This window comes from Sesamum indicum, linkage group LG1 (assembly GCF_000512975.1).
Source record: "Sesamum indicum cultivar Zhongzhi No. 13 linkage group LG1, S_indicum_v1.0, whole genome shotgun sequence".
In the NCBI taxonomy this organism is placed as follows: Eukaryota; Viridiplantae; Streptophyta; class Magnoliopsida; order Lamiales; family Pedaliaceae; genus Sesamum; species Sesamum indicum.
Genome location: NC_026145.1, coordinates 16,942,461 through 16,953,190, shown reverse-complemented (window position 1 = coordinate 16,953,190; position 10,730 = coordinate 16,942,461). Strand labels below are relative to the sequence as shown.

General features: G+C 36.8%; 2 protein-coding genes across 6 annotated transcripts in view; one reads left to right on the top strand and one right to left on the bottom strand.

The window, feature by feature from the left end:
* Positions 292-3,682, top strand: LOC105174225 (protein NRT1/ PTR FAMILY 7.3-like). 2 transcript variants are annotated; one of them, XM_020693364.1, is made up of 5 exons: positions 292-430; positions 525-639; positions 950-1,167; positions 1,541-2,100; positions 2,516-3,682. In XM_020693364.1, the coding sequence occupies exons 1-5, from the start codon at positions 428-430 to the stop codon at positions 3,369-3,371; spliced, it is 1,752 nt and encodes a 583-aa protein (XP_020549023.1). In that variant the 5' UTR covers positions 292-427; the 3' UTR covers positions 3,372-3,682. The 2 variants fall into 2 exon arrangements, with proteins under 2 accessions (XP_020549023.1, XP_020549021.1); XM_020693362.1 differs by lacking the exon at positions 292-430 and having other exon boundaries at positions 456-639.
* Positions 3,769-10,730, bottom strand: part of LOC105171167 (arginase 1, mitochondrial) — a 13,004-nt gene continuing 6,042 nt past the window's right edge. For 2 of the 4 annotated variants that reach the window (XM_020693372.1, XM_020693375.1), the window contains exons 5-7: positions 5,055-5,264; positions 4,809-4,919; positions 3,769-4,365 (exon numbers count right to left, since the gene is read on the bottom strand). In XM_020693372.1, coding sequence (XP_020549031.1) covers positions 4,105-4,365; positions 4,809-4,919; positions 5,055-5,264 — 582 coding nt within the window. In that variant the 3' untranslated portion in view covers positions 3,769-4,104. Of the gene's footprint in view, positions 4,366-4,808; positions 4,920-5,054; positions 5,265-5,367; positions 5,502-5,955; positions 6,116-6,418; positions 6,586-6,903; positions 7,129-7,237; positions 7,398-10,730 lie in introns of those variants that run through there. The other 2 variants (XM_011092198.2, XM_011092195.2) reach the window with 2 other exon arrangements.

Below are 10,730 nucleotides of genomic sequence, written 5' to 3'. Positions count from 1 at the left end.
AAACTTAATTCGTGATCCTGTTTCCTGTCTGGCTCAAGCAGCAAAAAACTTTATTTTTTGTAAGGAGGCTTATTGGAAAGGGGGGGAGTAAGAATTAAGTGGACCTGATGTGCCCATAGTGCTGATTTAATAATGCAACATGTGATCATAAAAGTACACATTTAGCTAAATGGAGGCTTTCTTCTAACTTTCAATGATTAAAATACTTTAGAGAAATTCTTATCTTAGTGTCACTTTATTTTCATATTGTTTACCAGTAGTCTTGTTATTATCATTGTTGTTTGTTATTTTATTCGAACTTGTTTAGCTACTTCCTTGCTTTTATTGAACCGGCATGAGTGCCAGTAGCTTAAATAACTGTTCACTAAAACAATAGTAACTAGCTGTTTTTATTATATAGGACTACATTCTTTTTGGTTGAAAAGACATGGTAAGTGCCATTCCACAATTTTAAATGCTCAGAGTACAATAACCTCTTACTTCTCTAGATTCAATCGACACTGAACTTGATCTGTAATATGCAGGAAAGAGGAACTGGACTCCTGGACACTTGCACCAAAGATGGGGCAATCGATATGTACAGAAAACCAGCAGTGAAAGAAAAAACTGGTGGTTGGAGATCAGGATTTCTTCTGCTTGGTATTTATCTTGTTGATTCTCATCTTTAAATGTTTTCTTGAATAGCATCAATGTGGCAGGCATTGTATACATGTACAAATGAAATGAAATGAAAAAGATCGGATCTTGGATGAAAGAATGGTATTCAAGGCTGCTCTTAATCTCATTTTCTTAGCGTAAATGGAAAGAACAGATGATTTAAAGGAAGTATGAGCATTTATAAGAGTAAAATCACCTAAAACGACGAGCATTTTATAAAGATGTCCTCTCATTTTATGTGATATATCATTTGAGTATAACGTAAAGTGCGTTTGATCTATTTGTTGTTCAGTAAGTGAAGGACTTGCTGCACTGGCATTTACGGGGGTAGAAGTAAATATGGTTCTTTTCTCAAAATCGGTGTTGAGGCAGTCAAATGCAGATGCAGCAAAGACATTTAGTACATGGATGGGAACTCTTAACATCTGCACTCTGTTTGGTGCTTTTCTCAGTGACTCATACTTGGGAAGATACCTTACTTGTGTAGTCTTTCAAGTTGTTTTGGTCATTGTAAGTAAGCTATCTGACCTTCTTAGAATTGCTATTGACCAAACGTTCCTGTTAACTGATATCATTTATAGCATGGTAATCTGCTCAAGCCTACCTCGGCTTATTAAGTTGCTCCTTAAGTTTTCAAATTCGAGCCAAGCTGGATAATCTCTTAACTCAGTGTAGTTCTAACTGTAACTCATTTGTCTAGAAATAGTAGATTGGTTGATTTGTGATATATTTTGATGCATAATGCTATTATCCGAGAAGCTTAAAATCTTAACAGAGAGCTATTTAAACAAGTTGGCTTTCTTGAGGTTATTCTCTTGTCCAAGTTTCAGTCACTTCTAAGAGTGTTTTGTGAGTACAGTAACAAAACACTTTTGTCTTGCAGGGACTGGTACTATTGTCTGTGTCAACTCAAGAATTCATGCTTGAACCAAAGGGTTGTGGAAAGATTGGAGAAATGTGCAACCAGCCATCACCAGCTAAACTTGCTAGTTTCTACGTATCAGTATACTTGCTAGCTCTGGGAAGTGGGGCTATAGAACCAGCACTAGCCACATTGGGTGCAGATCAATTTGATGAGGAAGATTCAGAAGAAAATAAGTCAAAAACAAAATTTTTCAGCTATTACTATGTCGCGCTCAACCTTGGATCATTGATAGCAGAGACAGTATTAGTTTATATAGAAAATCTGGGGAAATGGGTGTTGGCCTTTTGGATATCGACGTTTTGTGGCTTCTTGGCTTTAATTTTCCTACTGAGTGGGACTTCCAGATATCGGCACACTAGGCCCTCTGGTAATCCTATTTCTAGATTCTGTCAGGTGATTGTTGCTTGTGTGAGGAAACTAAAGATGGATTTACCGTCACATGGAGAAGGGCTATATGAAGTTCATGGTAAGGATGAAAAGGAATGCGCTCAAAGAATATCACATACAGATGATTTCAAGTAAGTCTCTGGTAGATTTTAACTCATCTGACTTCAGAAAAACATCATTTTTTATGTTCCATAGTTCTTGTGCATTAGTGCTGTTGGAATATCTGTATTCCTTGCTATTAAAAATCTGTTATCTTGCAAGTGAGTCTGCAATGTAATGCTCTTCTCATCACATTGAGGTCCTAAATGATAGTGTATGGAGCTTTGACCAAAACATTATACTCTGTACGAGAATCCTAGGGGCTTTCTCCTAGACTATATTCCACAGAAACTCCTAGTCGTGTGTGGTTAATGGGTGCCTGTTTAATATAATTGTACGAATATTCTCGTTGTCTGTACAGATTTCTATTATATTTTTCAAAAACTCTCTATATATTAATACTTGAAATGGCCATTATCTGTAACGGTTGGCTGTATATGGCAACAGGTGTCTTGACAGGGCAGCAGTAATGACCCCATCAGACAAGATCTTGTTATCAAGCAAAGGGCAAACTCCAAATCCATGGCATCTTTGTACAGTTACGCAAGTTGAGGAAGTAAAATGTGTGCTAAGGTTGCTTCCAATATGGTTCTGCTCCATTATGGCATCTGTAGTATTCGTACAAGTACTCTCACTTTTCGTGGAGCAGGGAGCAACCATGAACACACAGATATCCAATTTCCACATCCCCCCGGCCAGCATGACCGCCTTTGACATCATAAGCACATCAACTTTCATCATCTGCTACGAGAAGGTGATTGTACCGTTATACATCAAACTAACCAAGAAAGAGCCAAAGATGCCAAGCGAGCTACAAAGAATGGGAATAGGCATGGTAATATCGATCATTGCCATGATAGTTGCAGGACTAGTCGAGCAATGCAGACTAAAGTATGCAAATGAGAGAGAAATAAGTTCTTTGAGTATTTTCTGGCAAATCCCGCAGTATGTGCTTGTGGGCGTTTCAGAAGCATTTATCTACGTTGCACAGTGGGAATTCTTTGCTACACAGATACCGGACAGGTTAAAGAGCTTGGGGATTGGTTTGTCAATGTCTTCGTCGGCCTTAGGTAGCTATCTCTGCACCATAATATTAACTCTGGTTATGAAGGTGACATCAAAGCATGGGAAGCCTGGCTGGATACCTCCAAATCTGAATGAAGGTCATTTGGACAGATTTTTCTTCTTGTCGGCTGCTCTGATTGCTTTTGATCTTGTGCTGTTCATCACCTGTGCAAACCGGTTTAAGTGTATCGAGATAGAAAAACGAGACGATGGGAAGGAAACACCAGCTTTGCCTTGACTCGATGAAGACGACGACTCACCTTACCTTATCTGTAGCTTCTGGGAGTAGGAAAACAGTGAAGAAAAAGCATGAAGTTTACAAGGGTAAAAGTGTAGTCTTTAAGTATAGAGGACGCAAGATTTTTGGAAGTGAAAACAAATCTTTATTCCTCTTCACAAAAGCTTAACAGTAACTCAAAATATGACCATATCTTGAAGTTGAATTCATTTCCAAGGTCAAGGATCCATTGTTCTTTGTTACTATGTGAGCAACTTTACTCAAAGTCATCATTATTTCTATCAGTCAAATCCTATAAAAACATTATGGGAACTTTACTTGAAAAAGATAGTCTTGTGGTCCAAAAATATAGCAGGTGTAAAAGACAACTCACTATTATATAATGAACTGCTGGAAATGATCGACTAAAAAATAGTATCAGGTTTTGACTTTATTTGACAATACAGGCATTTATGAATACAATAGCTGAACTGTCATTTCATTTTCCTTTTCAGATCTAAAAAGGTGTTTAAGCATATAATGAGGCTACATGGCCCCTGGAAACTATCAATCTAAAAGTGAACTTGCAACTCATTTCTTTCCGAGCTGGCACGTCTCAAGAGACTAGGAATCAACTGGTTCTTGCAGCCACCACGGAATAAATTGTTAACATCCTACTTTCTCCACTAGAATTCTGTAGAATCATAACGACCACTAAATATGAGACGCAATTATGTGGGATGATTGGATCCATTCATTTTGATATCTTGGCAGTCAATTCTCTCACTAGTTTAGCAGCAACCATTGCAGTCATCCCATCAACAGTGTCTCGTTGTGGGTTGAACTCAACAACATCTGCAGCAACAACATCGCCTTTAAGGTTGTGAAGTATGTTCAGAACATCACGGAAAGAGAGGCCTCCTGGCTCAATGTGAGATACTCCAGGAGCAAATGCTGGATCAAGACAGTCCACATCTACAGAGATATAGACACCTTTTACGCCTTCACCAAGTTTCTGCAAACAAAAAATCATGCCGCAAAAGATAAGTTGGAATAGATTGGCAGAATATATTCCCAAATTTGATTCTTTGCAATTGTTAACCGATCCTTGTTAGCAATTAACACGACAACTTTGTTAACTGCTACATGTATGCAAAACTGTGAACTGGATAAAGAACTGGATTCCCAACAATCAAAAGCATTCAGAGGACAAAATAACAGATCAAAATCCAAGGAAAACTTTATGCTTTGTTCAAAGTTATAAATTAACAAGAATGCACCAGATATTCTCTACAGTTCTCGTGCAATCCAGCTATACAGACTGACTGAAATGTTATTTACCACATCTTCAGATCTATAATTCCGAAAATTCCACAAAAGTCATTCAGCTATTAAAAGGACAGAAAAAAGAGGAAGACAGAGGGGGGGGGGGGGGGGGGAGGCGAGAGAGGGAGAAACCAGATTCTCTAACAGCTGTCTATCCCTGGAAAATGTTCTCATTTCATATTGCTCCACACCAAACCGTTTCCCCTGTTCACGGCCTTCAGGGTTTATTGATCTGATTCCAACCTGCAGATGCATTTAGAATAAACATGAGAAATTTTTCATAAGCCCGTTAAAGCTCAATGCAGCTGCAGAAATCACTCTTCAAAGATAATAGACCATGACTGTATATAAACAGCAACCTTAACAAACTCAGATTACCTGCAATAGTCGCCGAGCATAACCCCCCTCCATAATTCTTGCAAAAGAAGATGCATGAGAATATTTATTTCCCTCAAAAGCATGATAAATATCAGGATGAGCATCAAGGTGAAGAATATCAACTGGTCCTCCCAGCTTCTCAGACACTGCTCTCACCACTGGAAATGAAATAGAGTGGTCGCCCCCTAGAACCAATGGCCGCAATGGTTCCTGACATTTGAAAAATAAATAATTATTACAATGAGTTCACGTCGTTATATCGAGTATCTAAAAAGTTTTCCTGAATATATGAGGTATTGAAAATAGAGCTTACTTGTTCCATCACTAGCTTCACAGATTCGCTTATTATACTCATTAATCTGTCATCATCTACTCCGCAATCTCGTAACTCCTGAACCGGCACATCACCAACATCAGTGAGGACTCGTGGATCGTTCAGGTCTTTACCTGCAAAGTCTCAGGATTGTTAAGAACTTATATTGCTATATAGTTTTCAGCCGAAGAAACCAAAACAAGTAAATGGCACATTTCAAAAAGAATCCAGATACTATAACAGAAGAATCCAGAAATTGGAAGTTGTCAAAGCTTGTGATCAAAATACATAAAAAAGGAGCCCAAGGCTAACTGTAGCATTCTCTACAGTAAGTTGATTTGTCTGTTTATTAGAGACGCAACCCAAAAAAAAAAAAACAGAACTGTCTATTAGAGTTGAAATCATTTTTCTTACTGTAATTTAGATAATCAATAATTTAAAATATTATACATGTTGTAAATGATAGAGGGCCATAATCAATCAGTTTCCAAGAACAAAAATGTCATCATCAAAAAACAAGTTTCTTACGAGACAGTATCTAGGTCCAACTGAAAAGGCAACAAGGTTGATCGAATGCATGCAGTGTACCTTCTTCAGTGCTGGGATTTGTGCTTCCACACCAGATGGCCTCTCTTATACGGGGAGGTGCAAAAGCAGGCCCCTGGAGAAATGAAGAGTTGTGTCCAATAGGAACTCCAAGAAGAGATGATGATGCCACCACACCTCCCAAAGCTCTCAATAGTTCACCCTGTTATAGAGTAAGCATTTACGAGAGATCAAGATCCAACAGAAACAATTACTTCTGACGTGATTGGAAAGTGGAATCTCTCTGGATATCCAATAGTATTATCTTCCAAGGAGCTATTTTCAGAATTAAGGAAGCAGCTTTACGCCAAAGGAGTTATAGTATAACCCTTTTACAAAATTAACAGCTGCTCAGAGTCTAAACCACTTATGCTCACAAACTTTTTTCCATCTTAATTTGTCTTTGAAAATAAAAGAATGGGCATCTCATGTTAATACACGTAAAGCTCCGCTAAACTCATTATACCTTGAGTTTTGCTCTCTCACGGATAAGTGTCAGGGATGCCTCAATAACACGATTTTGACCTTTCTCTATCAAGTCATTTGGAACATTTGCAGCTTTCAGCCTCTGCAAGTAGTGAATTCCCATCTTTCCAATGTTTTTCATTTTTTCTGATTCTTGAATTCAAATCTCTGCCATATCAGAAAATTAAGTTACTTAAGAAATAAAACAATACACTGTATTAAAAGAAAATTCCAGTTAGAATGTAGCTTGAAATGCTTCAATTCATAGTTTTATCTTGTCCAGCAAAATAATTGATCACAAAGCTTCCAAAGCACATATCTAAAATCTCAAGCCAAAACAACTGAGGTGTCATTGCTAAAACACAGAATCACGCAAACATTGCTCCGCCTTTCTCCATTAACCCCACCAACTAAATTCGTACAAACGGCCTCTTCAATTCTACATAGGGAAAACATGAAACAAAATTCTGAATAATTTCTTTATACCAGGAAGAGAAAGAAAAAGGGCAGCTAAAAGCCTTTCCTCTTAAACTTGAATCCAAATTTCATTTCCTTAGACAGTTTTTCACGCAATTAATCACAAGGGCCAACCCCAACTTCCTCCGCAGATACTCTCTCTCAATGAACACAAGTAAAACTATTCCATGAATTAAACACAGCTACAGGATCCCGGTTTCGACGTCGCAAAGCGATCATCCCAGTACTCCAAAACTGCAAACACACGCACACATACATAACGAGAATAGACAGTAAAGAATCTACACATACAGTGACTGGAAGAAAAGCGATTATTGAAGAAATTCAAGAAACAAAGACTTACCCGAGTGAGAAGAAGCGATGAAGGAGAAGGGAGCCAGACCAGTGCGTGATGTGTGTGTGAGAAGGGAAAAGTTGTAAGGAGTAAAAAGAAGCGCAGCTTTTCTCGTTGCTGTTGTACTGAATATATACGAGACTGCTCAAATTGGAGCATTGCACTGCAGCAATACGATTAGGACATGATTTATTACTTAATATAAGTGCCCGTTTTCGTAAATTATTTGCGGTGACGATGATGATTATCCCCTTCATACCGGTTGGATTTGGACATGCGTTACACGTAATCAAAGCACTCATAAAAGATTTTTGTTTCAATCTTTTTTTGATATTGTATTTATTTTATATTTTACATTTATACAGATTATGTCTGTGAAATATTTTTTTAAATAATCAACATATGATTTTTATTAATATACATGTACTAAATAAAATATATTTCTGAATATAGAGACATTTTCAATATATACGATCATTATATTCAATAACGCATTCATAATATTAAAAAATAAATAAAATCATCATACTTATAATCCTTCCACATTAATATTATTCGGGTGTGGAATATAATAATTAAACAACAAAACTAATTTTGTTCGACATGCGATATCAAAATTAAACCCCTTTTAATTAATATGACATAAGATTTTAAATTATACTTTGATTGCTAAAATTTAGTTGATTTAGCATTACACCTATTATTTGTTAGATTTTTTTTAAATAAAAGTAATAAATTATTATTAATTGAAATAAATTAATTATAATATTTAATAAAAACTATTACAATAATCATATTCTAATTAATAATATCGATACGTAAAATACAATATTCCATAGATAAGATGATGTTTAAACTCATAACTTGTAAAACCATACAGCATCAATTTTATTAATTGGAGTAGGTCTCATTTGTTGGTATGTTTTCTAATTTGGTTTGGGTTTATGCAGAGGGTAGAATTGTTCACTTCCCAAATAGGAAAGTTTTAAGGTGTTGCAGTTGTAAGTGGAGCGTACTTGTTTTTCGTGCCACAACTGCTTCCTCACGCAACTCTATGTACTCCACTCCGTTAGCCGCTTCACAGCGAATCATACTTTTTTAATACTCCTTTAATTCATTACACTTAAAATTTGAATTTAATCCACTTATTTATTACTGAAAGACCTTCACGAAAATTATAAACTATACTAAAAATATATGTTTGGGCTGCTCAATCTTAGATTACGATTTACTGGGCTAACAAGAGATCTTGGCCCAATTACTTGTAGACCAATGGAAATTGGACTCGGCCCATCTAGTACGAACCCAATTGTTACATGAGGGCTTTTCTTTTAAATGGAATCTTAAGTTAGGAGAAGGTGGAATTTTGTATGGGCTACCATACTATTTGATTTTAAAAAATTTTATTTAAATTGAGGATCCTTTTTATAGTTGGCATTGGAAAAAAATAAATTTGCCTAAATAATAAGATTGGAGTTTCTAACTTCTAGAAAACATAAAATATTTTTGTATGTATGAGTTTCAGATATATTTGAATTAATTTACTTTGACACTCCTAAAAATAGCCGAGTGATTGACAAAGAATGGGTCAATAGTAAGCGAATAAAATTATAATTATTGAAAAATAATGGTTGTCATTGTATTTACAATAATAATAATAACTATAGAAGGGCTATATGAAGTTCATGGTAAAGATGAAAAGGAATTCGCTCAAAGAATATCACATACAGATGATTTCAAGTAAGTCTCTGGTAGATTTGAACTCATCTGACTTGAGAAAAACATCATCTTTTATGTTCCATAGTTCTTGTGCGTTACTGCTGTTAGAATATCTGTATTCCCTGCAAGTAAAAATCTGGTATCTTGCAAGTGAGTCTGCAATGTAATGCTCTTCTCATCACATTGAGGTACTCAATGATAGTGTATGGAGCTTGACCAAAACATTATACTCTGTACGAGAATCCTAGGGGCTTTCTCCTAGGCAATATTCCGCAAAAACTCCTAGTCCTGTGTGGTTAATGGGAGCCTGTTTAATATAATTGTACGAGTATTCTTGTTGTCTGTACAGATTTCTATTACATTTTGCAAAAACTCTCTATATATTAATACTTGAAATGGCCATTATCTGTAACGGTTGGCTGTATATGGCAACAGGTGTCTTGACAGGGCACAGTAATGACCCCATCAGACAAGATCTTGTTATCCAGCAAAGGGCAAACTCCAAATCCATGGCATCTTTGTACAGTTACGCAAGTTGAGGAAGTAAAATGTGTGCTAAGGTTGCTTCCAATATGGTTCTGCTCCATTATGGCATCTGTAGTATTCGTACAAGTACTCTCACTTTTCGTGGAGCAGGGAGCAACCATGAACACACAGATATCCAATTTCCATATCCCCCCGGCCAGCATGACCGCCTTTGACATCATAAGCACATCGACTTTCATCATCTGCTACGAGAAGGTGATTGTACCGTTATACATCAAACTAACCAAGAAAGAGCCAAAGATGCCAAACGAGCTACAAAGAATGGGAATAGGCATGGTGATATCGATCATTGCCATGATAGTTGGAGGACTAGTCGAGCAATGCAGACTAAAGTATGCAAATGAGAGAGGAATAAGTTCTTTGAGTATTTTCTGGCAAATCCCACAGTATGTGCTTGTGGGCGTTTCAGAAGCATTTATCTAAGTTGCACAGTGGGACTTTATTTGAAAATACAGGCATTTATGAATACAATAGCTGAACTGTCATTTCATTTTCCTTTTCCGATCTAAAAAGGTGTTTAACATCCTACTGGATGATTGGATCCATTCATTTTGATATCTTGGCAGACAATTCTCTCACTAGTTTAGCAGCAACCATTGCCGTCATCCCACCAACAATGTCCCGTTGTGGGTTGAACTCAACAACATCTGCACCAACAATATCGCCTTTAAGGTTGTGAAGTATGTTTAGAACATCACGGAAAGAGAGGCCTCCTGGCTCAATGTGAGATACTCCAGGAGCATATGCCGGATCAAGACAGTCTACATCTACAGAAATATAGACACCTTTTACGCCTTCACCAAGTTTCTGCAAACAAAAAATCATGCCGCAAAAGATAAGGGGGAATAGATTGCCAGAATATATTCTCAAATTTGATTGTTTGCAATTGTTAACTGATCCTTGTTAGCAATTAACATGGCAACTTTGTTAACTGCTACATGTATGCAAAACTGTGAACTGGATTCTCAACAATCAAAAGCATTCAGACGACAAAATAACAGATCAGAATCCAAGAAAAACTTTATGTTTTGTTCAAAGTTACAAATTAACAAGAATTCACCAGATATTCTCTACAGTTTTTGTGTAATCCAGCTATATAGACTGATTGAAATGTTATTTACCACATCTTCAGATCTATAATTCCGAAAATTCCACAAAAGTCATTCAGCTAGTAAGAAGACAGAAAAAGGGAACATGGAAGACACGGGGGGGGGGGGGGGGGGGGGAGGGGGAAAAA

Coding starts and splice junctions, on each gene's coding strand:
- LOC105174225 (XM_020693362.1), top strand. CDS start 519: ATGCAGGAAAGAGGAACTGGACTCCTGGACACTTGCACCAAAGATGGG. Junction 1,168..1,540: donor TTCAAGTTGTTTTGGTCATT/GTAAGTAAGCTA, acceptor TTTGTCTTGCAG/GGACTGGTACTATTGTCTGT. Junction 2,101..2,515: donor TCACATACAGATGATTTCAA/GTAAGTCTCTGG, acceptor ATATGGCAACAG/GTGTCTTGACAGGGCAGCAG.